The following is a 27,508-nucleotide window of genomic DNA, read 5'->3' as shown; positions in this document are numbered from 1 at the left end:
CTCTAGCCCAGCGACCCTAAGTAAGCCTTTTTTCCCCAGTGGATTCTCCATAGCCTCTTCAGCCTTATACATTGTTTTCCTTCCTATTTGAGATCAGTAATGAGGACTTGGCAGGAATAAGATTCAAATGGGTCAGGAGGCCCTTGTGGCTTTTCTCGGGCTTGTTTTCCACAGCCCATTCTAGTCTGCAACATACTTCGCAAGAATAAGTTGGCTGCCGATCTAGCTCACGGTGAGAGGCCGCCACGGAGGGTAGCATTTCAGACTAGTGAGCCTGGAGCCACGAGCAGGCTTCCTGAAGCCCAGAGCCTGGGTGTTTCCTTACACGTGCACACGCACATACACGTGTACACTCAGCAGCACACACGGGGGTCCTTATCTAGACCAGATGCTGCTGCCCACTGTGCCAGCCATGTGTCGTGCATGGCATTTTCTTCTGTTAAGCTCCTGGCAACTGTTTTTCCTTTCTTCTTTCCTCCCTCCACCTCCCACCCCTTACATCCACTGCATGTCCAGATTGTCTCCTGATTCATACTGGGCCAGCCTCATATTTTTGTTGTTGTTATTGCAAACATTAGATGCTTCCAAAGCTGGAAAAAAATAAAAAGGAAAGAAAAGAGAAAAAAGAAAGAAACCACAACAACCCCCAAAGAAAACATGTTCTAACCAGGAATGTACAATACTTCATGCATGGGAAGCATCTTCCCACCTCTCCAAGCTTAGCTACAGAATCTAGGGCTCCAAATTCCAACACATGAAAAAACAAATTCATCCAGCTCTTTTTTTTTTTAATATGAGCTTCATACCATTTCTCAATCTAAAAGCTTGCTGCTCCCCCCAATGGCTAGGATTTGCACAAGTTGCATAGCCTCTTCTCCCAACTTACACCATGGTCACTAAACTATGATCGCTCTTTCAGTTTCCTTTATTCATTTCTTCACTTAAAATAGTATTTTCTGAGTGCCAAGTATGTGTCAAGATTACAAAAATGAATAAGGAATTTCCAACACAGCATACAACAGAGGTAAAAAGATCAAATTGCTACTCAATGAGTAATAATACAAAGATATGAGCAAAGTCACATAGGGGCACAGAGAGTAAAGCAAATAACTTGCCTCAATTGTGTTAAGAAGATCTTACAGAGGGGTAACCATCTGAGGTGAATTTTGAAGGAAAAAAAGAAACATATGGAAAGGCAAAAATGTGAAAGGAAATTGTATGATGCCGTGATCCAGTTTTTTATACTATGTGTATGTGTGTGTGTTAGTCACTCAGTCACGTCCGACTCTTTGTGACCCTATGGACCCTGTAACCCACCAGGCTCCACTGTCCATGGGATTCTCCAGGCAAAAATACTGGAGTGGGTAGCCATTCCTTTCTCCAGGGGATCACCTTCCTGGCCCAGGGATTGAACCTGGGTCTCCTGTATGGCAGGCAGATTCTTTACCATCTGAACCACCAGGGAAGCCCCTTTTGCATAACAAATCATCCTCAAATATCAATGTCCTGTATCAAGAACGTTTATTTCTCACTCATTCATCTGCTGGTTGGCTAAAGTGGTTCTGCCTTAGGTTTGGGGTTGGATTACTCCACCTAACTCTCACTCAAGGACCCAGGCTTCAAAGTTTCAGGGTCAGTAGATACCCAGTATATGTTCTTCACATGGTGGGTTGCATGAGTAGGAAAAAAACAGAAAAGGCATACCAAGACATTCAAAACCTCTTGTCAAATGTAGCACTTGTCATATATATTCATGTTCCATTGGCCAAGGCAAATCATATGGCTCCATTTAAAATCTGTAGGAGGGGAAATTATACTCTACTGATAGTGAATTCCTGGCAAAGGAAGAGAGCTCCGAAGGCGCTATGGGCATGTAACAATATCTTCCAGTCAGTCTCTTTGGTCACAGACATTTGTTATATTCAAATTTATTTCACGCTACCCCAAGATACTCTAAATGTCTTATCGAGTCTAGTATCAGGCTTAAAAATCTCAAATAACATGATTTACATCAGGTACAAGATAGCTTCTCTTAATCTCGAGTCCGATGTGATAAAATCACAGATTCTCTTCCTTCCTCGGACTTGATGGCAAAGTAGAGTAGAAACAAGAAAACCGCAGTAACTGTCCCCTTTCAAGGAGAAAAAGGAAAAATCACATAACACAAAAATTCTGAAATCCCTCCAAGAAAAGTGGCAAAAATTATACTCTATGAATAGAGAGTGCTGCTTGTTCAATGCCTATTGATTACCCCCTAGGTAAAACTCCCAGGTTCATTTTGATTCATGGCTCTTGGTTTGGCTTTCTTGGACATCCTTCCTTTTCTATTATCCTCTTGGGTCACAAGAAGAGAGCACTAGGGAACATCCTCCTATTGGAAACTAAGTCGTTTTCTCAGACTTCTTTCTTCTGGTATAGAATATGGGGAATCCAAAAATCTATCAAAATTCTCTAGCAGCAGATCTCTTTTGACACAAGCTGATGTTACTTTTGGAAATTGAATTCTCACAGACTTTTTTGGCTTTGCATATATTTAATTTCAGTCAAATCCATATTATAAGAGCTAGCCTCACAGTCTTTTCAAGATGTACCTCTTCATATCGATTTGATTATAGATATTCTGAGCTTATGAGGCTTGTCTTGTTTGATAAAGTCTTTAGTCTCTTTTCTAGAAGTCGCTTTGTTCAGCTACAAGGATCTTCTAGGTACCACTGAAATCCAACTAAAAGTGTGAACAAATGATGAAATAGTCCTTGATTTGGTCTTTGCCTGAGATTAGTCCTTAACTTCACTCTTAGAAGGCATTTCTAATACAAAGTATTACTCAGTTTCATCTTTTGCTCGTTGGAAATGAGAAATAAGTTTGTTTTTCACTACAAATCCTGGAATTTTTAGTACTTTATGTTACCTGTCAAGTCTGCTGGCAAAGCAGCAACATTTTCTGAGCTCATCTCTTCTTGCAGCACCTTATCAAATGAAGGTAGCCAACACTAACTAACTCTGGTAATACTCTTCTTTAAATCCTCCTTTCCCAAAGCCAATAGGCTATTAAATAAATTTTCTGATATACAAGTTATAACAGTTAACTTTTCTCACAACTACAGGAAACATTTAATATTTTTTTCCCCACTACATGGGTGAAGTAACTGATTTTTCCAGCTTCTTAAAACAGCTCCTTTGCTTCCTGACTCACCATTCTGGAACCAGGGCCACACATTTTAGATTTTGTGATGGCAGCACCCCACTTCTAATACCAATCTCTATAGTATTTAAATGTTGCCACAGTCATAGCCTATAACAGACAACCCCCAAATCCCAGTGGCATATCACAGAAAATATTATTCGTCTGCTCTGTGAAGCTGATCTTGGGGAACATGAAGGAATGTGGAATGATTGGGGGTTAAAGAGCTCAGTTAGGGCTAGATCACTCAAGTTTTTGTGTGCTGAGCTAATGAGTTTAGATTTTATCCTGGAGCCAGTGTCGAGGTTTATAAATAGAATATGAATTAATTGGGATAGGCTGTGGTCCCCAATGAACCTAGAAATCTCAAGTGACTGAACGTGACAAAGGATTTGTTTCTTACTCCCATGAAGTCTGGTGTAACTCTCTGGAGCACGCATTTATTTCTTCCATCTCACACCTCTGTCTTCTCAAAATGTGGTCTCCATGATTTCTTCCAAAAGGGCAGAGAAGAAATATAGAGAGAGGCCAATAACTCTTGAGTCCTTTGGGTGAAAAGTAGTGCATTAAGTCTGCTTGCCTTCCCATTTGCCAGAACATGGTCTCGTGGCCTCAACTGAGTTCGGGGAAACACACAGATATTAGGTGAGCATTAAACATCTCAGTCACAGAACAAAGATGATAAGATTTCTATTTAAGGAAGAAAATCATGGTGGCAAATTTGAACCACAGAAGTCAGAACCTTATCCTCTCTCACCTAAAATAATGCAACAGCCACCTCACTGAACTGGGGAAGCAGAAAGAGAAGAGTGAAAAGAGGCTGCATACAAAATTATTTCTTCAGTAGAAGGGTGTGATGGGTTATGAGAGAGAGATTGAAGATGAAATAACTGAATGGTAGGAGGGGAGGTGTATGGTGATACTATGAGCTTGCCTCTCACACTAGTAATATCTCAGTTTGATCTGGAATAAGCTGAGCCAATAGTTTATCAACACATGGTGCTTAAACATCTACTTTGGGGAACAAAGAAAAGAGCTGGTTCCTGTCTACACGGCTAGTGGTGGTGATTTAGTTGCTAAGTGGTGTCCGACTCTTGTGACCCCATGGACTGTAGCCTACCAGGCTTCTCTGTCCAAGGGATTCTCCAGGCAAGAATACTGGAGTAGGTTGTCATTTCCTTCTCCAGGGGATCTTCCCGACCCAGGAATCAAACCCGGGTCTCCTGCATTGCAGGCAGATTCTTTAATGATTGAGCTATGTAGCTAGAGGTGTGTACTATTTGTATTGGTTACTATTTTGAATGTTCAGTTAGATCAATTGGACCAGCTTCTAGTGGACAGAAATCATGTTTTAGTCTTCTGTGTTTATATACACCCCCTACAATGTAGGATAATATTGAACATTCCATAAATAGTCAATGTTGTTGTTTAGTCATTAAGTCATATCTGACTCTTTGCGACCCCCATGGACGGTAGCCTGGCAGGCTCCTCTGTTCATGGGATTTCCCAGGCAAGAATACTTTAGTGGGTTGCCATTTCCTTATCCAGAGGCTCTTACTGACCAGAGATTGAACACACGTCTCCTGCATTGGATAAATAGTCAATATATATTCACATTTGTCTAAGTAATACTCATTTTATTACCTTTCTTTGGGGCTGCTCCTGGCATAGAATACTTGATAAATTCCTTATGCATTGAAAATTGAATATTGGAGTTCAGAAGTAGAATGAGTCCTTTATTTTTTAATTAGAGAAACCAAGTAGTAAATTGAATATGCATTATCCAGATGTGAAAGATTCTGAACAAAAGGAGATGAAATCAACTCCCCACTGTCCTCTCCCTTGTGTGCTAGCTGGGAAATTTAAAATGCTTAATTTTCACCTTTATTGCTCATTCCCTAAGTGACCTTGAGGCATGGCCCTTTGTTTCATTTTCCCCATCAGTGGAATATGGATAATCATATTAATCTGCCTCACCAGGCGATGTGAGGACTAATTAAAAATGAGATTAGATTCAATTGAAGTCTTTCTAATGTGGGAAATATTAAACTTGGTGGTGCATGTCTGCAGTGCTGTTAGGTCTCTGGGAATGGTCTCTGGCCTTGGAACCACTTAAGACCCTGAGGACACTAGAGCTGAGTTGGAGTGGCTACCGTTGCCCAAGTTGTTGGCTTCGCTCACCTGTCCTGGTTTCAGGCCCTGCGTGCCTAACTCATGGGTCAAACCCATGCAAAACTGCCTTGTTACTGCATAGCAGAAACCAACGGTCTTTTTAACTTCTTTAGGTTCCCTCTGAGAGCTGCTTCCTGCCTGTTTGTCCTCTTCTTACCTCTTTTTCATGCTCCTTTTTTCAGACAAAAATCTCTAGGAATTCTTTAGGTTGACAAATCAGTAAAGGGGGAAAAAAAAAAGCTAAAGTAATAAATTCACTAAATAAATCTTGAGTGTTTGTCTGCTTGGTCTTCTGTTTACAATATGCATTGGCTAGCTGGCTTAAACAATAGACACTTATTTCTCACAGTTCTGGAGGCCAGGAAATCCCAAATCAAGGTGCTGGCTGATCCAATTTCCTAGAGAGGGCTCTCCTCCTGGTGTGCAGATGGTCACCTTCTCACTGTGTCTTCAGCTGGCAGAGAGGGATAGAAAGTTCTGGTGTCTCTTCTAGTAAGGGTAATAATTCCATTATGAGAGCCCTCTGTGCTATGTGCTAAAACTCTTCAGTCATACCCAACTCTGCAACCCTATGGGCTGTAGCCCATCGGGTTCCTCTGTACATGGGATTCTCCAGGCCAGAATACTGGAGTGGGTAGCCATTCCTTTCTCCAGGGGATCCTCCTGGCCCAGGGATTGAATCTGGGTCTCCTACATTGCTGGCAGATTCATTACCATCTGAGCCACCAGGGAAGCTATCCAACAGAACCTAAGAGAGATGACTTGTATTTCAGATAGCTTTGCTTAATTTGCCTGCCTTGAGGCTGTGTTGCAGTGGTAAAGAATCTGCCTTCCAATGAAGGAGACACAGGAGATGCGGGTTTGATCCCTGGGTTGGGAAGATCCCCTGGAGAAAGAAATGGCAACCCACCCAGTATTCTTGCCTGGAGAATCCCTTAGACAGAGGAGCCTGGTGAGCTACAGTCCATGGGGTCACAAAGAGTTGGACATGATGGGCAACTGAGCACAGAGCGAAAGCTGTGTTATGTATGTAGAGTCATTCTGTCCCTATAGTTGGGCAAGTTTAATGGTAAGATCCCTGGTATTACTGGTCATAGTTGCAAGAGAAGAATAACCAGGCGTTCTGGTAGCCGCCTCTGAAGAACTACTTTCCACTTTCACCAATAGGGAAGCATGGATACCCAGAGTATGCAGGCTTGCTGCACTCAGGAGACAGAAAAATAACTCCTGCTTCCATGGTATAATTAATAACATTATTGGATGTTTATTGAATGCCAGGTGCATTCTATGAGAAATTATTACCATTCGTATCCTTCTTGTTTTCGTGATGAGGAAACTAGGGGGCTAAGGATTCAATTACATTTCCAAATCCCCACAGCTAGAGCAGTGTGAGGCTGTAAATGAACCCAGGCAGCCCATTCCATCCCATCCCTGCCCTGTTCTTAAACTGGTAGGAAGATTAAGAACAAATAAACAAATAGAGAACACACGAACTAGCAATGCAGCATTTGTAGGGAACTCGGGTGAGAGATGAACGTGGGGTGCTGGTCACCTGTTAGGATCTCTCCCTGGGCTTTGCAGGCTTGCCCCCAGAAGAGGAGGCCTGCTTAGCAAGGATCAGAGACCAGCAAAGTGAGCCTGGAGAACATGTTGTGAAACAGATGCAGCTGATCAGCGGATGAGTGAATAAGATACACAGACAAGCATCCCGTAGATAAAGGGAATGTAAACAAGACACTTGCACAGAGAATAGGTTCCATATGGGTGAAAGTGAGACTGGATGGATGGACCAATTAACGGAGAACAGAACAGCCAGGCTGACAACCCAGGATGGCGTGACAGGTTGAGGATGGGAACCACAGTAACCAGCCACACAAACTGAGCTCCTTGCAGACACAGGAACTAAAAATTAGATCGGGGCTAAAAGAAATGACTCTTGGCAAGAAAGTATTCCAGAATAAACATGCCACCTCCCTCCTGCCATTCCTCAACTTAGCTGGACCTGAATATTACTTGGGGTGATAAAATAGTCACGGCCAAGTTGTGGGGAAAACCTAGCAGAAGTTGGGCAGGAGAGACCCTCTGGGCCTTTGTTTAAATGGACAAAGAAGATGTGTAGAGCTTCTCACTGTGAGATAGTATAGAGTTTGCTGATAGGTTTTGTTTTGACTCAATCCTTAGATTTAGTGAGGAGTCTTTCTAGCTGTTTTCTCAATGAGCTAATTTTTTGAGAAAAGCTTATCATGATTTGAGTAAATTGTCACAGACAGACCTTCATTACCGTGGTCTTCTAACCAAATGTGGCCACTTGCCGAGTCCTGACAATTTTCCTTCATAAGACCGCTCCCTTCTTTTTTCCTGTTGCATATTATGACCAGACAATTCTGTTCTTCTCAGTCCCTATCTGCTCGAGATCAACTTCTACCTGCTGTGGAGCCCTCCAGTTCTCTCCTAAACATTCCCCGCACTGTCCCCAGATCCAGCGTTTGAAAGACAACTTTTACCATATTCTTCTTCTACACACACACACACACACACACACACACTCTCTCCCAGATTTCATTGCTCCCTACTTTTTTCAGGGATAAGGACTAGATTCCTCTAGATGGAGATTTTGACCTAGTTCCAAACTTAGGCCATTAATAATCCAGGCAGAAAACCACAGATATATCTTTTCTTTTTCCATTTGAAATCTTGGCGTATATTTGCCCTCCTGCTGGGATTTTTCTCCCGGTTCCTCTGCCCAAATCCTCCACCCTCAAAGATTAAGTCTAATCCCATTTACTCCATTAAGCCTTTCTGAAATGCCCCAGACCCTTTCCTATTCTGAACTTCTATAGGTCTTATTGTTGCCATTAATTCCTTTGGCAATTAATCCTGCATTAGCTTGTGATTTTTTTTTCCCCTGTTGTCTCAGATTCTGCCCTATTCAATGCTGATGCCGCCAAAACTTCTTTAAGGCAGATACTTAGTCATAGCTTGTATTTAGGAGACACACTAAGTATCTATCAAATAGACATTCCAGAATTCCATCAAATAGCTCCATGCCTGGCTCATCGTATATTTTGAAGATGATAACACTTCTCAGGAGCCTCTGTGACACTGACTTTCCATCCAGAAAGTGGCTACTTCACGCCCATAATTATGGTAGAGATTGAACCAGGTATGCGGTTCTGAAAAGTGAAGTGAGGGGTATCATTATTTTATGGTGAATGATGTTGGAGGCAGAGTAAGCCTCCCAAGATGTTTATAGCACAGACCTGGGTGTCAGATGGCAGCTCTGCATCTTTTCTAGAGACAGATTTCTTAACAGCTCTGATCCCTGGTTTTTCTCATGTATAAAATGGGTTGTTGTGAGGGTTCAATACAATCATGAATACAAACCTTATAGCACAGCTCCTGATACACAGAAAATGTCAAATATAAAATAAAAATAGTATCTTATCTCTATGTGTCGATTTCTAGTTGTAAAAATATTTTTACCTTTAAGAGTCACTGTTTCTGCCTGGGGCTTCCAGAGAAATTGAATGTGTGTGTGTGAGTGTGTGTGTGTATAAAATGTAGCGTGTATTTTTAAATTCATTTGTTTTTAAATTCGAGAGTAATTGCTTGACAACACTGTGTTGGTTTCTGCCATACATCAACACAAACCAGTCAGAGGTGTACATATGTGCCCTCCCTCTTGAAACCCCCTCCCACCTCCCACACCATCCCAACACTCTAAGTTGTGACAGAGCACCAGGTTTGAGCTCACTTGTCATATAGCAAATTCCCACTAGCTATGTGTTTTACATATCGTAATGTATATCGTTCCATGCTACTCTCTCAATTCCTCCCACCTTCCCCTTCCCTCACGGTGTCCATAAATCTCTGTGTCTGCACATTCACTGCTGCCCTGAAAATAGGTTCATCGGTACCATTTTTCTAGATTTCATATATATGTGTCAGTGTGCGATATTTATTTTTCTTTCTGACTTACTTCACTCTGTATAATAGGCTCTAGGTTCATCCACCTCATTAAAACTAAGTCAAATGTATTCCTTTTATGGCTGAGTAATATTCCATTGTACATATGTATCACAGCTGCTTTATCCACTCGTCTGTTAGTGGACACCTAGGTTGCTTCCATGTCCTAGCTATTGTAAATAGTGCTACAGTGAACACTGGGGTACATGTGTCTTCAATTATGGTTTTCTCGGGCTTGTAACGCATATTTTAAGGTTATATATCTGTCTTCTAATCATTATATATTAGGGATTGTTATTTACACATTTATCTTATATAAGAATGATATATGTTATTTATGCATTATATTTTTGCATATATATGTGCATACTCAGTCACTCCATCGTGTCCAACTCTTTGTGACCCCGTGGACTACAGCCCACCAGGCTCCTCTGTCCATGGGATTTCCCAGGCAAGAATACTGGAGTGGGTTACCATTTCCCTCTCCAGGGGATCTTCCCAACCCAGGGATTGAACCCTCGTCTCCTGCGTTGGCAGGTGGATTCCTTACCACTGAACCATCTGGAAAGCCCTATGTATATATGTGTATACATATATATACACACATATTGCACATATATGAAAGAAGGAGCTAATAAGAGAGAAAACAAGCGCTATGGGTTATATCCCAAGAAGACTTACGCAAACTCAAAGCAATGTAGGTTTAGATTTATCCCAAAGTGAAACATCCTTGTGAAGAGCTGGTTATGGTACCAGAATGGCAAAAGCCTTTGTCAACTACTTTAATTTCCTTCACCAGCTCTTCCCACCCTAGGAGTTTCTGCTTTCTCCTTGAAGTTTCTCTCAGTGTGCTTGATTAGTGAGGAAGAGGTGAGAGAGAGAGAGAGAGAGGAAGGGAGAGGGGGAGAGAGAGAAGTAGAGGGAGGGAGGAGGGAAAGAAAGAGAGAATGGGAAGGGGGGGAAAAAGACGCTCAGCAAACAACAGGAGGGCCAAGAAAAATATTTAATCCAAACAATGAATATTGTCATTTCCTCCCACAGTCTGCATTCCCAGTCATCTTCCACAGGCAGGCTTAGGGAGCCAAGAAATGCCGAGCTGCCTGGCAGGAGAGTGCGTGTGGCGGGGGCGCCTGGGGGCGAGCACGCGTGTCGGGGGCTGCGGTGGAACATTCCCGCCGTCGGCTCGGGCTGCTTCAACCTCCCATGAACTGCAGGCTGGCTGAAAAACCAGGAGACGAGGACAGGGGGAGGTGAAGGCTGGAAGTCAGAGCAGGAACCCCACCATCAGCCCCAGGCCTTCTTCCAGGTTTCACGTGTTCTGTCCCTGTCTCTGGCGGCAGGTCCTCCACCTCTGACTTCTGCCTGTTTCCTCTGGCTTTCACCTCCTTGTCCTCCAAGAGCGTGAACAGAGCCTATAGGGCTCCATGTCTTGATCATGTGGGCTGGGGTACTGGCACCGCAGATGGCAGACGCCCAGGGAGGAAGCGGGGATGAAGGACCACCTACAGAGGTGCCTGGAAGCCAGGCAGAAGGTCCCACCTGCTGGGCAAGGTGCCTGTAGCAGCCTGGTGTTGTGCTCTTAGCTTTCTTCTTCTGAGTCTTTCAGTTTGGTTTCCTGAGAATCTGTTGGTGAACCTCTCCCTGGAAGGTCATGCCAAGCTCATATTTCAAGTGATGCTTTAGAGAGTCCTTGATAGTGAGAACAGATATCCGGGGAGGGTAGAGAACCAGAGAGAGGAAAATACCTTATCTTGGAGGAAAGTCCAGAGGAGTAGAAAGCAAACACTATTCTGCTTTCTGAGCTTGTAAAGTCAATTCTCACAGGTCTCATCCACTGGATATTCAGGAAGTACCTACTGTGGTGTGTTAGGCCTTGTGCTAACGCAGGGGCCTCATTGCATGAGGACAAACTGGAAGTGCCCCTATCCCCATGGCCCTTGTAGACATAAAACTTCTTGTGTTCAACATTTCTACCTCTGGCCTTGAACCACAGTAGGTTGCTCCAGTTAGCTGGATCCAAGGCAGGAAATTCCCATGAACAAACAATTGTTAACTTATTCCTCTTTTAAAGACGAAAGCCAAATGCCCTGTAGCAAGACTATCAGGAGAGCTTGTAGGCCACCTAAAAGGTCCCTCCTACCATGAAAACTAGACAGGCAAAATCATGAGAATTAATGGGTCCACCAGCCTCGTGATGGAGACATGGGTGGGGTCTTGAGGGTGTGTTGTCATCATCTCCCACTGGGAACCTCAGCACAGCCATCAGGCCACCCGAAGGACTGCTGCTGGGTCACCTGACCGTATCTTAAGAAGCACTACTGTGTGGTTCAGTTTGGAGATGAGACAGGTGATGCTGCCACGAAATCCTGGTTTGCCAGCGAAGGACTGGGAACCACTGGCATCAAAACTGGACAAGCTGATTGTGCAGGATCAACTTCTCTGGAGGAAAGGAAAGCATGAGAGAGAGGAGTAAGACCAAAGGCGGAGGAGAGGAAAGGTTTAGGGGCCTTGTGTTTAGGACATGGAGTCGGGGTTTGAGGCCGAGGGCAGGCAGTGACCTTGTGAGTAACTATGGGGATTTGAGAAGGGAGTTAAGGGATTTGAGAAGGGAGTTAAGGGATTTGAGAAGGGAGTTAAGGGATTTGGGAAAGGTGTCTGATGGCTCAACGGGTAAAGAATCTGCCTGCAGAGCAGGAGACACAAGAGACACAGGTTCAGTCCCTGGGTTGGGAAGATCCCTTGGAGAAGGACATGGCAACCCACTCCAGTATTCTTGCCTGGAAAACCCCATGGACAGAGGAGCCTGGTGGGGTACAGTCCAGAAGGGCGCAAAGAGTCGGACACGACTGAGCGACTGAGCACACATACACTGGGAGTGGAGTACCAGTTCTGTCACAGCCTCATACAGTTTTGGTAAAAGGTAGAGGGAGGTAAAGGCCCGAGGCACAGAGTGTCTTACCATCCGTGAGGCCTCCCTGGGCACTTGAGGGCTAGGACATGGTCCCACCAGCAGCAGGGGTTCGATTTGGTAAACATTTCTCAGCAGAGGGACAGATCACAAATTTGCAGGAGGATTTTGTCCTTTTATTAAGCTCCCTGAGAGAGAATGACAAGGACCCTGGAGACATATCCTCTTCTCCTCTCTCCTGTGAGAAGCAGAGCTCTGACTTGGAGCCCATGATTTTCTGGCACAGGGAAGTGCAGCCTCTACCTGAACACCCTGCTGCCCCTGGTTCCCCATCAGGACCTTAATATCCCCTGCCCCGCCGGGTGTGGGTGAGAAGCACCAGGGCTGTGCTGAGCCAAGAGAAGAGCCACGTGGGGAAGCAGGTGGTGTATGTTTGTAAATGAAGTGGGGAGTCTGAGCTTCTGGGTCTTTTTTTTGCAGCTAAATGGAAGGAACTGCTAGGAGGTTTTTTTTGGCTGAAAAATAAGTCACAGAGTCTTCTCACCTTCCTGTTTTCCTCCAGTGCCCGTCAGGGAAGAGGTGTCTGTGATGGTTTGGGGTTTTTCAGAGGCTAAGACACCCGAGTCACCACTATGGTTTTTAGGGGAGCCCTGGTTTCCAGAAGCCAGGAAGACTTTTCCCAGTCGGTTTTAATAAGTCCCAGACCCATTTCCCTTGTCATCCGACTCTCCTCCGTGACTCAGATAGGTACATTTATGGTTGAGAGTGGTGGGAGCAGAGATGAAAGCGTCCACAGCTTTGATCCTAAAATGTTGGTGGCAGAATCTTGATGTCTTTTTGACCAGAGTCTCTATGGAGGGAGCTCAGACACCAACCCACACCCTGGTAAAAGCAATGGTACATTCCTGGCACCTTTATAAAACTAGGATTGATCGAGTACTTACTGTGGGCCAGGTACAGGGCTAAGCATTTCATCCCCATTCACTCATTTTTTCTTGACAGCGACTCTGTAAATAGGTGTTATTCCTATTTACAAAGGAGAATACTGCAGCTTAAAGTGCAGTAACTCGCTCAGGCTCTAACAGTTGCTGAGGAGCAGAGCTGGGACCTGGGTGTAGGTTTATCTCACAGTATACCTCATGTTCTGAATCACCATACTGTACAGCCTTGAGCATCTTACTGGGCAGGAGCTTTGAAGCTCTGCAGATTAACGTGTTATAGCTGAAAGAAGTAACTTGAGCTTATTTTGTTCGCTCTTCTTTTCCTGTCCATTGTATCCTGTTTCTCGCAGAAGGGATTCATTTTTGCACTACTTGGTTATTCCTGTTCTAAGATTGTATTTGGTTTTGGTGTCAGATAGAGGTAACCTGGTAATAATCAGGCTTCTGTTTCTGACCTTGTCAAGGTCGCCCTTGGTTTTCTCTTGAGGGTCTAGTGACCTCATATGGACCAGTAAAGCACAATAGACCACAGGAGTAGACCTGAGTACTGACCCCTCTCTGAGGGCCATGAAATGGGACTGCTCCCCTCTGCTCATCCAATAGAATGTGTATCTTTATTGCCTCCCTCTCAATTGTGTCTTGCTTATCTGTTGTTTGAAGAGTAGACTGTTGGCCTTCAAGAAGGCACTCTTCATGGTTTCACTTGTTAGCTGGGTACCTAGGAGGTCTTTAATATCTTAGTGATTAGTGACCTTGCCACTCCTTGGATTAAATCATGGAGATTTGAGGTCAGGTAGGTAGGCACAGGAAAATCTCTTAGTTCCGGATGAGTTAAGCTACCTGTGCAGCATTGCCGTATATATGTTGTTCCATGGGCTTCCCAGATGGTGCTAGAGGTAAAGAACCCGTATACGTGCATGCATAGCATGCATACAAAATGCTAACAGAGCCACTTAAAATATCCCCATTTTGCAAAGATCCAAGACCTGGGTCCCTGTTCCTGATCAACTGTTAAAACTCAACCACTTGATTACAGATAGTATTTGCAAACATTCCAAGGGCAGTCACAGTTTCACTGCCTTCTTTCTGCTCTAGATTTTGGCCCCTGGCAATTTCGATTCTTCCCTTATTATCCCACCTATAGAACTAAGATGATGTTGATAAATCTGTTCAGTATTTCTAGATTGTTTATAGAGGGAGAATTTTCAGACAGTGCATCCTACTATCTCTTCCCACTCAGTAATAAGTGTGTATCCATACTGTGCACCTTGGAGGAGAGGACTAATGAAAAGGACAATCGGCTCATAAAGTAGGCTAAGAAAATGTGGTTAGACACCATCATGGTTATTTATTTGTTGGGAACCTGCAGTGCATCAGGCACTGAGCTAGTACCTGGCACTACAGAAGTGATTAGACTCTGAGCCCTTGACAGTACATGCTGACTGTTAGGTCCTATAAAGCATATATGGATAAAATATGCCATAGTACACAGGCATGGAGAGTTCTCTGGGTCTAGGACACCAGATGAGATTTTCCAGAGGACATTGTATCTAAGAAATTCTTCCTGCACAATCCATCTCAGGATATCTGTCAATTTGAATTTTGCATTTTCAAGAAGATTGTTGCAAACCCACAAATGTGAGATCACTGGCACCCTCCCACCCCAATGGGTGAACACAGGAAGAGTGGAATGACTCCATTCCCTCTTTTCCTCAGATGACTGCAGTGAGCAGAAAATGCCTGGCTTTATCATCTTTCTTCTTGTTGTTCAGTTGCTAAGTCATGACCAACTCTTTGTGACCCCATGGACTGTAGCATGTCAGGCATCCCTGTCCTTCACTATCTCCTAGAGTTTGCTCAAACTCATGTCCATTGAGTTAGTGATGCTATCCAACCATCTCATCCTCTGTTGCCTCCTTTTCCTCCTGCCCTCAATCTTTCCAGTGTCAGTCTTTTCCAATGAGTCAGCTCTTCACCCAGGTGGCCAAAGTATTGGAGCTTCAGCTTCAGCATCAGTCCTTCCAATAAATATTCAGGGTTGATTTCCTTTAGGATTGACTGGTTTGATATCCTTGCTGTCCAAGGGACTCTCAAGAGTCTTCTCTAGCACCACAATTCAAAAACATCAATTCTTCAGTGTTCGGTCTTCTTGATGGTCCAACTCTCATATCCATACATGACTAATGGAAAACAAAAGCCATATCTTTGATTATACAGACCTTCATCACCAAAGTGATGTCTCTGCTTTTTGATACACTATCTAGGTTTGTCATAGCTTTCCTTCCAAGAAGAAAGCATCTTTTAATTTTGTGGCTGCAGTTACTGTCTGCAATGATTTTGAAGCCCAAAAAAATAAAATCTATCACTGTTTCCATTTTTTCCCTATCTATTTTCCATGAAGTTATGGGCCAGATGTCATGATCTTATTTTTTTGAATATTGAGTTTTAAGACAACTTTTTTACTCTCCTCTTTCACCCTCATCAAGAGGCTCTTTAGTTCCTCTTTCACCATTAGAGTGGTATCATCTGCATATCTGAGGTTGTTGATATTGCTTCTAGCAGTTTTGATTCCAGCTTGTGATTCATCTGGCATTTCATTTGATGTCCTCTGTACATATACAGAGTATATATGCATATATAGAGCCTTGATGTACTCCTTTCCCAATTTTGAACCAGTCCATTGTTCCATGTCAAATTCTAACTGTTGCTTTTTCATCTGTGTACAAGTTTCTCAGGAGACAAGTAAGGTGGTCTAATATTCCCATTGAAGAGTTTTCCACAGTTTATTGTGATCCACACAAAGGCTTTAGCATAGTCAATGAAGCAGAAGTAGATGTTTTTCTGGAATTCCCTTGCTTTTTATACGATCCAGTAGATGTTGGCAATTTGATCTCTGGTTCCTCTGCCTTTTCTAAATCTAGCTTGTACATCTGGAAATTCTTGGTTCACATACTGCTGAAACACAGCTTGAAGTTGCTGGGTGGGTAACCTACAAACTGGAGAATAATAATACCAAAGAAGTTCTCACACTACTGTGAAGGTTCTAGGTCCCACATCAGACTTCCCAACCTGAGGATCCGGCAAAAGGACTAGAAAACCCCAGGGAACCTGATTTTGAAGAACAGAGAGATCTGATTACAATTCTAAGGCCCAGAAATCAATGTTTCTGGGTGGCAGGTATCTGCTGATGAGATGAAAGCTCAGCACTGCTTCCTCCTGGCAGAATCAGCTCTAGGGAAAGAAACATGGACCAATTGAGCCCCAAGATCAGAAGGAGCTATGGTATCAGGTTGCTTATTGGCACAAACCTTTAACCTGAAACTGAGAAAAACTGAAGTGAGGTTGTGGGGGCCCAGGAGAATTGCGAGTATAGGTATGACCCTTTCCTGGTTTCTGTATTAGATCACTGAGTTCACTTCATTATTAACATTCCTACAACTAAGCCCTTCTTATAGAGGTGCCAAAGGAATTTAAGTTACTCTGTAATCCACAAAAATGAAAAGGTTAATGAAATAATCAGATGGTGGTAGCATGGTTTAGTAGAAAGAAGATCAAGAATTAAGAAATTTAGGCTCTCTTCCCAGGATTGCCATATCTAGCCTTTCAAACAAGACATTTCACCTTATTAAAGGGCCATTTCATCATTTGTAAAGTAAGAGTTTTGTACCAAATAGTCCTCAGGGATCTATCAGCCTTAGAATTTTATGTATCGGTGGTCTTTTTAAAGAAAAAGCAAGTAGTGTTGTGGTTATTAAGAGTCCCTGCGGGGGCTCAAAAATCTCTCAGATTTTGCCCCTGAGATTCTGAGAGGCCTTGCAGTGAAACCCAGGCAGTATGGACATATGGGCAGATCCAAGGGCTGAAAGAACGAGGCTGGAGATCACCATTCATTGGAGAATCAGAGAGCTTCCATCTGCTGCATGGACTTCCCTGGGTGTGATACCACAGCTGCCTTGGAGAAAGGCTTCTTTTGGCCTGATGCAGCCTAATCAATATGGAGAAATTGGTGTGGGTCTGATTTGTCATTCACATAACGAGAAAGTTTTGATGGAAAATGATGTAGGAGAAAGAAAATAGTGTTAGGCATGCAAAAATGTGATTAGCATCTTCTATTCTAAAACACCTCTTAAGATACAAATACAAAAAGATACAAATACAAAGGCTTTTGTCCCAGACTTTACCTTTGGGGATATAATCATTTTTGGCTAAGATCTCAGTCTTCCAGTTAGCAGAGCAGAAGGTCTGAAGTCCAAAACTAACCTTTCTAAAACATCAGTGAGGCCATGTGTTCCATTGCATGCTGTAGAGGAAAAGTGTTCTTAATCTAATTCACAAAATAGGGGTATTATCAGCCAATCAGTCAAAGTTTAAATTTATGGCACTCTTCCTGACACTGGGTTCTGTGAGAAGCCATCTGGGACCACCTACCTGTCTATTTTCACCCTCTCCTTCCACTTGTACAGTTTCAGGTCCTTCTGCATCATCCAGTGCTAGGCTCTTTTTCACAAGGGTTAGATGGAGTAGCGCCAACCCCTGAAAGCTCATGCAATCCTTCCGCTGCTCTCATCCACCCCAAATCTGAATTAGGTACTTCTCGTCTGTCTGTATCTCTGTGCTAGCTCAGCAGCAGCAGCAGCAGCTGTGATTGCTAATGGGGATCTTCTTGAGGACTGGAGCCCTGTTTTATTTCTCTCTGTATCCCCATAGCAATGCCTTGCACAAATAGGTGTGGAATAAATGTTAAGTGATTGAATGAACGACTATATCCATAGGCAACAGATAGAGCTACCATTCCCATACCTAACTCCCCAGAGCAATTTAAACAGAAAATATCACCAGATAATATAATATAAAGAAGAAATTATCTTTACTCTTGAGAAGTCAAGTCATAGGGACAGGACAGACTGACAGCCTTTCCTCTTTGTATTGCATCACTTACGCATAGTCATTTATATGGCCACTTCATCTGATTGGAACACAGCCAACTGCAACAAAAGCTTTCCTGTAGGTATCATCAAACATCATAAGAAGAGCAACTCAGCCTCTCTCTCAGATTTACGTATTTATTTTAGGTTGATTCTACAAAACTAGATCCATGAGAATGTCTGTGTGTGTGTGTGTGTGTGTGTGTGTGTGTGTGTGGTGTTGTGTTGTGTGTATGTTGAAGGAGGCTTGTTTAGTAAAGAAGTAACTATCCCAATGCAAAGAGCTTCCTTGTGAGTAAAAATGAAAAATATTCAAGTTAATGACTTTGTATTCTCTAATTTATCAAAAAACAGAAAAACTGGAATTTTATAAAAGTTTTTTTTTTCTTCTGTGAAAATAGTTAAAATAAAAATTAAAAGTGGCTCTTAAAGAAATAAGCGTTAGGTATTTGAAAAATTCACTTGTGTGGAACACTGTAACGATACAGGAAAGTGAAGTGTGCGAGTGAGTAATGAAGATTTCACCTATGGACGCAGAGAAACCGATCCTGTACCCTCCCTTGGGGAAGCTTCCTGTAGGGAAGAGTGACGTCCCAAATCAGACAGCTTTCCGTTAGTGTGATTTACGTCTCCCAGTCTACATCCAGTCTTCAGATAATTTAAAAATTTTGGATCAATTAGGCGTTTTTCCCTTCCTATTTTTTCCATTGTGATTTTGGACTCAAGCTGTCAAGCTTCCCAGGCACATGTTGCCATAGGAGACTCTGTTTGTTTAGGGTGGAGTAGTTGTTTTTTGGCAGGTTAGGGGAGGAACAATTAATTCTAATAGGTATACAGTAAATTAAATACTTGGATCTTTTCAACCTTTTCTTTGTATTTATGCTCCTTTTTATAAATTCCTTTCTCTTCCCAGATGACCTTTAAGAACATAAAAGAAGCAATTTTTAGAAATCATGTCCAGGCTATAGCCATTGTTGTCCAGTGGGATCTGCAGAGCCTAGACCTAGACCATTTCTGCTCTTTTCAACACATCTTCCCTAATGCTCTTGAGATGAGAGAGGCCATCCTTGGGGAAGATATTGGAAAGAAAGACTCCAAAGGATCTCTTATTAATCCATTCAAATGTCTAAGTGGTTCTTTTGAAAAGGAAGATCTTTTTTAGCTCTCCCTTTAGTCCTCCATATTGAAGCCCATGCTTTTATAATGTGGGAAAAGTATTTTGGGTGCTCTTTGGATTTTTATAGACAATTACATGAAAGAGAAAGAAGGAACAAGATTAGTTTTGCCAATGAGTCAGTCAGGGTTGGAGGAAAAGTAACAGATGCAGTGTTAGATGAGGAAAATATACTCCAAACACACGAAAAAGAAAAAAAAAAAATCTGGGAGAATCTCAGTGGGATGCACTTGGTCCTCCCAGGAGAACCGGGGCATCTATAGGTGTTAAGGATGTGGCTAGTTGCATTTTGACTCCTCTTATTTGGCTGTAATTGTAGATTTAAGTGCTTATTGTATAGTTATTCCAAGTTCTCCAGAGCCAGAGCAATGGGCTCCAGCATTGAAAACAATGCTCATCTCAGAATCTTTGTCTTTTATCCCAGCGAGGCCTATGTTGAGAACAGAATTCATTTTCACTTCCCACTCTCATCTGACATTGCTGTATGTGCAGCTGTACGACAGCTGTTGAGTTCCACCCCACAAGTAGCAGCTTCTCAGGGGTTGGCAAACTGGTATATATCTGGAATGGTGTTCCAGTGGCCTCTGGACCCCATAGAATAAATCAAAACATTGAAGTAATAGCTTGGATGAACTTGTTCTGATGTAACGCAATTGCTGAAAATTATTTAATGGCCTTTTTTTTTTTTTTTTTAGTTTAGTGATCTGTCTCATCAAAGCACAGTGAAATAGGGAACAGTCATTCTATTTGACCTTTAAGGAGGGTGGGGAAAGAGAAAGTGATTTGAATGTGGGAACTGAAAGGTGGTCTCAGGATTCAAGAGTCTACTGACCGTCTGTGGCCCCAAGAGTTTGATCACGAGATGTCTCGTGAGCTTTATAATGAGGCATCCACTCAGCATGGGGAGCAGCTGATGTGATTGAGTAGGTGGGCTGGGTTGGCTGGTGTGCCTTCCAGGATGCTGCGGGACATTGTTTCCTTCCAGGAGTGGTTCTAGAGAAATGACACATTGGGCTGCTGAGCTATTTTGTAACCACTGGTTGCTGTTCTTATCATACATTCCCTTTGGGGGTGAAACACTCCATTAACTCTGGTTTGGCCTGGGCCCCTTTCCCATTTTGGTTTCTCTTAACTTGTAGCAGTAATAGGAATAGATGGAAACTGTTTGGCTTTCTCTGCTCTAACCCTGTGTCTAGCCGCTATGCGTGAAGTAGCTGTACAAGCGGGATGACTTGTGTTCCAGCATGGTATACCAAACCCTAGGACCATTGCACTCTGCACAGACATCATTTGAGTCAATATAGCAACCCAGAACTGGGTCTCTAAGTACAAACACCAGAAGAAGTGGAGGTTACAGTCCTTAATCTGTCTTGTTGTTCAGTCACTCAGTTGTGTCCAACTCTTTGTGACCCCATGGACTGGAGCACACCAGGCTTCCCTGTCCATCACCATCTCCCAGATTTTGCTCAAACTCATGTGCACTGAGTCAGTGATGCCATCCAACCATATCATCCTCTGTCACTCCCTTCTCCTTCTGCATTCAGTCTTTCCCAGCATCAGGGTCTTTTCCAATCAGTTGGCTCTTTGCATCAGGTGGCCAAAGTATTGGAGCTTCAGCATCAGTCTGTCCAATGAATATTCAGGGTTGATCTCCTTTAGGATTGACTGGTTTGGTCTTCTTGCTGTCCAAGGGACTCACAAGAGTCTTTTCCAGCACCACAGTTTGAAAGCATCAATTCTTCAGTGCTCAGCCTTCTTTATGGTCCAACTCAGCCTTCTTTATGGTTCAACAAGCAGCAAAAAGTCAAGATACATGACTTTTAATCCCAAATTCTACTTGACCCTAGCTGTGTGACCTGGGGAGATTTTTGTCATCTCTATTTATCTCCATTTCCTCACTAATGAAATAGGACTTTTAAAGCCAAATTTGCCTGATGCACAGCTTTTCTTGATGACCAACAGAGTTAACACATGTAAATATATATATATTTTTTTTAATTTTCTTGTATGTAAAAATATTCTGTAAACCACATGATATAAAGACCTACTATTACAAGAAGGTGAAAAAGTTGATCAAGGAATTCAGTGAACCATTCTGGACCCTAGAATAGGCCAGGAACAGATGCTAGGTATGAAATTTGACAATTCCTTAGATCCAAGGGTCTTATCTTGAGACTTTTCAACTTCTTGAGTATGTTGGGTCAGTTTTGACCCTGCCCTTTGGGTGTGCTCCCGTAATAATGTATCTTGAGTTCTGTGGATTATTTTGAGGTGGGCTAAGTGGGAGAAAAGGGTGAAACAGAGTGAATTTGTACTTAGACACTGACCTGCCACCTCCTTACCAGCCTTTCCAAGGGGACGGTTGGTGTGACACCATCAATAACCGGGCCTACTGCAACTATGATGGGGGAGACTGCTGCCCTTCTACACTCTCCTCCAAGAAGGTAAGTGAGGACACCTGGGAGTGGGGAGAGAGGATAGTAGCCCCAGAAACAAGTAGGGGCTTCAGCTAGCTCTACTTCGTGGCGCATCATGGTTTTTCTTCAACAGTCAAGAGGACGGAATGACAATGAGCAAACACGGGAGCCTCTATGGTGACAGGATGAAGGACTGTAATTTTAGGATAAGTTGTTAGAAAACACTACTTCTCTCATTGTCAGTCCTGCAACTGGTTCAGAAAAGCCATGCTGCTGCTCCTCAGAGATTCACACCTGCTTATCATTGTCCAGGAAATGTTTCTATGAGCAGAGAATAACGGCTTCCACTCCTTGGGGAGGCAGGATTACCCATGAAGTGGTATCTGTGTGTGCTCAGTCTCTCAGTCATATCTGATTCTTTGCAACCCCATGGACTGTAGCCTGCCAGGCTCTTCTGTCCATGGGAGTTTTCAGGCAAGGATACTGGAGTGGGTTTCCATTTCCTACTTCAGAGCAGGGCTTCCTACCTAGTGCTTTAAATGTCTCCAGCTATTATTAAATATTCATAGCTAAATTAAAAATCCTATAAAGTGTCTAGCAAGCATATTGCAGGTATTTGTTGAGCAACCATCACAAGCTCCCTGGAACACTCCCTAGACTGTATCCTGAGCAGTAGTTCTTTTCTTTTATCCTGTTGCTCTGGGCTCTATAAAATTAGAAGATATGCTCAAGTTAAACATATAAAATCGAGTGGGCTGAAAACTTGGAATAATATGAATGAAAACCCAAGAACTCCAAAGATATTTGATGCTAGGTGGCTGATTTGATGAATCAGAAATACACAAGAGATAATGTTTTCTTCCTTGTATTCATCTCCACAATAAAGTCACACCTGTGATTACCTGTACACAGACCTGAATACTCCTTCTAAGAGACAATATTTACCGATGACTCACTCTGTGCTAGGCATTCTTCTCACTGCTGACATGAATTAACTTATTTAGTGCAGAAAACTCAAGGGCTCATTGTGTCACTGTTGAGTTTGCTCTAAAAACCATTAAATCCCAAACTATGAGAAAGAGATCAAGAGCTTGGAATGCAGGTAAGAAATCATGCCAACTAGTTCCTGGTCTCACTTGAAGAAAGTAACTGGTCATGGGTCCCTTTTCTACCCAGGAAGGCATAACCACTTGAGAAGAAAGCAGACAATTCTCTCCTCGTCTCCATCTCACATTCTGCAGTTCTAGGGTTTGCCTTTAATGGATTTCAGTGGCTGTGGCTAGTATACACAAAAGGGATTGAAAAATCATTTGACTCTTGTTGACTCTTAAATTAGTGAATTCATATATGAAAATATGCTGGGAAATTTCCTCAAACCCTACCACCCATTCTCCACCACTTGCCCAATCACCAAGACTGTCTCTTCAGTGCACTTGAACTATTAAATGATACCCTGATCTATTTTTGTTTCATTTGACCATCCATGCCCAGAGAGCAGAATCTTTGTCACTGTTATGTCATGTCTCCTAAATGCCCACTTGTCTCTGAAGCTAATTATGGACACTCAAACTGTATGGTTATCTGTTGGTAGCAGTGCAAACAGGAAGAGAGAAAATGTTGCTGGGCCATCTCTGGCCTGGAGGAGGGATAATCACATAGCAGGAAGGCAATCTAGCCACAAACAATGAGTAGAGAGATGCATCGTTTCACCAAGCCTAAGTATAGTCTAGGTTCAAGAAGGGCAAAACCTCAAACTTACAAAAATAGCAGAGATGACCCTATGGCCCCAAGAACACCAAGGGAATAGAAAACATAGAGCTAGGTTATAGAGTCTTAGGTAGAGCTATACTACTACCTACCTATAGAGCTAGGTAGTAGTGTCATGACCTTGAGTTAAGGCACCCTACCTCTCTTGACCTCTAAGAAGAAAATACTAACATTCGTCTTACCTGCTTTACAGGGATTTTGTGAAAACATTAGTGGTAATATTAGAAGTAGTAGTAACAGGTGTTAGAGGTACCTAGAATATGTTTTTCATATCCATCATCTTATTGAAACCATCCAAACACCCTCTGAGGTAGATGCTGTTGCCCTCCCACGTTATATGTAAAGAAAGCAAAACAAGATTTACCTTGCCCAAGGAGACATGGTGTGTAAGTGAAAGAACTGAGTGTTAATTTCAGTTCTGTGATACTGACATGCTATCCCACACTTCCTCGGGGACCAAGTGAGAAAAGCAAAGGCTGGTTGAAAGTGTGAAGCTTGGTGCAAAAATGGGTGATTTCAACTTCTCTTTGGTCATTTGGTGATTTCAACTTCTCTTCCCTTAGGTCATTCCATTTGCTGCTGACTGTGATCAGGATGAATGCACCTGCCGAGACCCCAGGGCTGAAGAAAACCTGTAACTGTAGGATCAAGCCCTTCCTTCCACTGCCCTGGAGGCAGTAAGAAGAGGGGCCTCCACAAAAGGAAAGAAAAGATGAGTGAAAAAGAAAGGGCATAAAGTGAAGGAAGAAGAACATGAAGGATCTTAAAGCAAGAGGACGTTTATAGGTGCCAACTATTGTATCAAGTAGCCCAAGTAAGGAAGAATCACAGGCAAAAGTTTCTTCAAAGAGGCAGTTGATTTAAAATGGAAAGAGAAATATGATAGATATACAAGGACCCTCCTCCCCCATTTATATTCTATCCAATCCCATCCTCAACTCTTGCCCTGCTCCCTACTCTGCACCCTGCCAACTATTCAGCCCCACCCAACTTGTAAAACAATACCAAAACACTAGAAGAGCAGTTGCCAGGGACACTCTGTTAATACCCATTTTGAATGGATTGCCATCTTTCAGGGCTCATCTAATCTAAACTGGCTCTCTCGTTTCTTTGTGTAGTCTCCCTTAGTAATAATGAGGTTAGTTGTTAATTCTTTATAAGTATTTAAACATAATGATATAAATATATTATATATATTATATTTTTTGCTGTCTACTAAGCTAAAAATTATCCATTGTTCCACACATGCTGCTGTGAAGTTCACATCCAAAATGAATGCTGAGGGTTTGAGGACTGAGTTCTTCTACCATCTTTCTATTCATAGGGATTAGCAGGTTGAGAGAGAACTGGGGAAGCAAAGAGAGATTGGATGGAGTTTTTGATGATCACATGTCAGCTAATCATCTTTTTATGAGCTGAGAGATGGGCCCACTTTGAGGAGAGGGGGACTTGGAATAATACTAAGGGGCATGGAAAGGTGGGTGGGGGTATCCATTGGTGAGGGGTCCAGGAAAACTAGACTATGAGTCTTGAGTATCCATCCAAAAAGTACTTCTCTTCACTTCTCAGAACTCATAATTGCAGTCGGTGAGGCCCAGGGTTTTCTGCATTTCCACAGGTGCCTGTTCCAGGGGTGGCTCTTGGCCAGTCAACAAGTCTGTATGCAGGCTCACCTTCCTGTCACCAGGATTATAGGAACGCATGCATCCCTCATACTTGGTCTGTGGTTTCCCATCTTCTAATTCCCTGAGCCTGGCCATCATTCACAGCCACATGACCTATTGTTGACTTTCTGGGGGAAAGGTGAGAGTAGATGGAAGAATAGGCAGGGATGAAGGAGCTGACAGAGGCCATTCACAGGGTAGACACTGGGGTCAATCAGAGCCCAGGACTGGAGGACAAATTGAGTCAAGGAGACTCAGTTTTGTTTCAGGTCTCCACAGCACACCACTGGGATCCTCTGAACAATGCAGAATGGGAGATAAAGTCTATTCAAGTGCTTTGTGTCAAATCTGTGTCCCAGAGAGCTCCCTTTGAGTGAGTTCTGAAAATACATGGAGCAAGGGTGACACTCTGTGGGGAGAGAGAAGAATTTCAACTATTTAGAGTCCATTTTGTCATTGTGATCCTTTCTTGCTCAATAGATGGACAATGTGTGAAGTGACCATGTTAACCTGCCTCTGTCTACAGCCCGGGCTGACTCTTTCTGCATGTGGTCTATTGCAGTTGTTTTTGGGGTTTTTTTTTGGGGGGGGTGGGTAATGATTTATGGAGTAGGCCTTTTTGGAGGAAGAGAGAGTAAGGAACTAGTTTCTTTTTCTTTATGGAGAAAGAGAGTAAGGAGCTAGTTTCTTTTTCAACACCCCAGCTTATCATCTCAGGAAAGGAAGAACAGGCAAAAGGTTGAGGGCAGTCTTGGTCTCTCTGGATCACCTGCTCTTTGCCTCTAACCACAGTTTTCTACTCTTCCCATCAACACTGAAGCCTTGGCTATGCAAATAGGAAAAAGGAAATATTACCTTCCCCCACTCCAACCTGAGCCAGACTTCATGTAGGAAAGAACAACATTCTGGAATGGAATAAAAAGGAAAAGGGGATATGTACAGATTTATCTATAGGGATCTAAAAGGAGAGTGGCAGAGTCATGGGGGAAGGTAAAGAGCCAGAGGTTGCCCGTCCAAAATACTCTTGTCCTCTGTATTCCCAGCCATAACAGAAACAACAGTATAGATACCTATTCTTCCTTATCTGGCTTCACATTTAGTGCTCTCAAGGAAAGAATATTTATTTCCGGGATTCTGATAGGCTTCAGTATGGAAAAGGAGAGTAGACAAGTTTCAATTCTTCATTTTAAAACAGCTGTAAAATCACTATCCAAATTTCCTGAAGCATGTCAAACTCCATTCAGGGGAATCCTGCCATGTCTGAGGCTGAGGTAGCAGGAGAGTTATCCTGGGCATTGCCCAGCTCAAGAAGGTTACAGCCCCCATTGCTACCCACCCCCACCATGGGAATGTGGAACCTGTGGTTCATGATGGTGTGTGTCTGGCCTCAGTCTCCCCACAGAAGTAACCGTGAGAACATTTCTCTTTTGTACTTCATTTTTTAAAAAAATTTAGTCTCTGTTGGCAACATCTGCTGTTCATCACTTCCCTAGGAAGGTGACAGGAGGGATCTGGGGGTGTGTGGAAAGCCTTTTAGACTACAGGTTGCCCAGCCTGAGTCAGCCCTGGCCATTCAGAAACAGCAGGTTCTTCCAGCCTTTTCCCCTGGAGCCTAGTGTTTTGAGCTCCTCCAGTCACAATAAAGTTGAAGGTCTGAGATACCACAGTTCCAGATCCCCCGTGGATGTCAGCTCACACTCAGTCCACATGGTGGTCTGCATTCTGCTGCTCCTCCCCATACTTGGGGTCACAGAGAGCCTCTCCCAGAGGCTCTTCCCTCTGTTTCCTTGTTCAAAAATTGCTTCTCTGCTTCCTCTTTTTCCTAGTGACTAGGAGCTCTGGGGTTCAGGTTGCCCAGGGCTGAATGATTCTGGCAATTAGTATGACAGCCTCCGAGCAGACAGATGAGAGGACAGAGTGAGAACTGTCAGCTGGCAAACCTGTACATGAAAGCAAAGAGCTATTCTTGATTTTCTCCTCTTCTTCCCTCCATTACAAGGCATTGGGTTTGGCACGTCCTCTCCTCTGTGGGATCACTATTGAGTGCATCGGTTAGCACTCCAAGGGGATGGTTTGATTGGGAACACAGTGAAAGGAGCTGATCTACTGTATTGTAACGTAAAACAGCTACAGCCAGTTATTTTGTAAGACTATAAGATGTTCATTAAAAAAAAATCAGCACACAAAATGGGATGTGTCTTTGGTGCCTTATTCTTTGTTTAAATCATTCCATCACTTCCAAATTGTTTTTCATTTACTCATGCCAGGTCCGGACATCCATCATTGATCAGTTGATTGATGAGTTCTTTCGGTCACTTAAAAACCATTTATTAAGTAAATGGTATGTGTAAGGAAGATAAACATGAACGTTTACAAGAAGAGAAGACATATAC

The 27,508-nt window shown here is 43.0% G+C and overlaps 1 protein-coding gene across 1 annotated transcript in view; it reads left to right on the top strand.

Annotated features, from left to right (window-relative positions):
- PAPPA2 (pappalysin 2) overlaps window positions 1-27,303 on the top strand; it is a 315,881-nt gene extending 288,578 nt beyond the window's left edge. Inside the window, exons 21-22 of the mRNA XM_086342421.1 lie at window positions 21,613-21,711; window positions 24,015-27,303. Of these exons, the coding sequence (XP_086198547.1) occupies window positions 21,613-21,711; window positions 24,015-24,089 (174 nt within the window). The 3' untranslated portion in view covers window positions 24,090-27,303. The remainder of the gene's footprint in view (window positions 1-21,612; window positions 21,712-24,014) is intronic.
- Window positions 27,304-27,508: the final 205 nt, after the last annotated feature.

The sequence above is a fragment of the Bos grunniens genome, chromosome 16 (genome assembly GCF_055505025.1).
Source record: "Bos grunniens cultivar Pamir isolate PY7600 chromosome 16, Bosgru_T2T1.0, whole genome shotgun sequence".
NCBI classification, from domain to species: Eukaryota; Metazoa; Chordata; class Mammalia; order Artiodactyla; family Bovidae; genus Bos; species Bos grunniens.
Note: the sequence above shows the minus strand (reverse complement) of the source record. Positions and strands in the feature narration are given on the sequence as shown.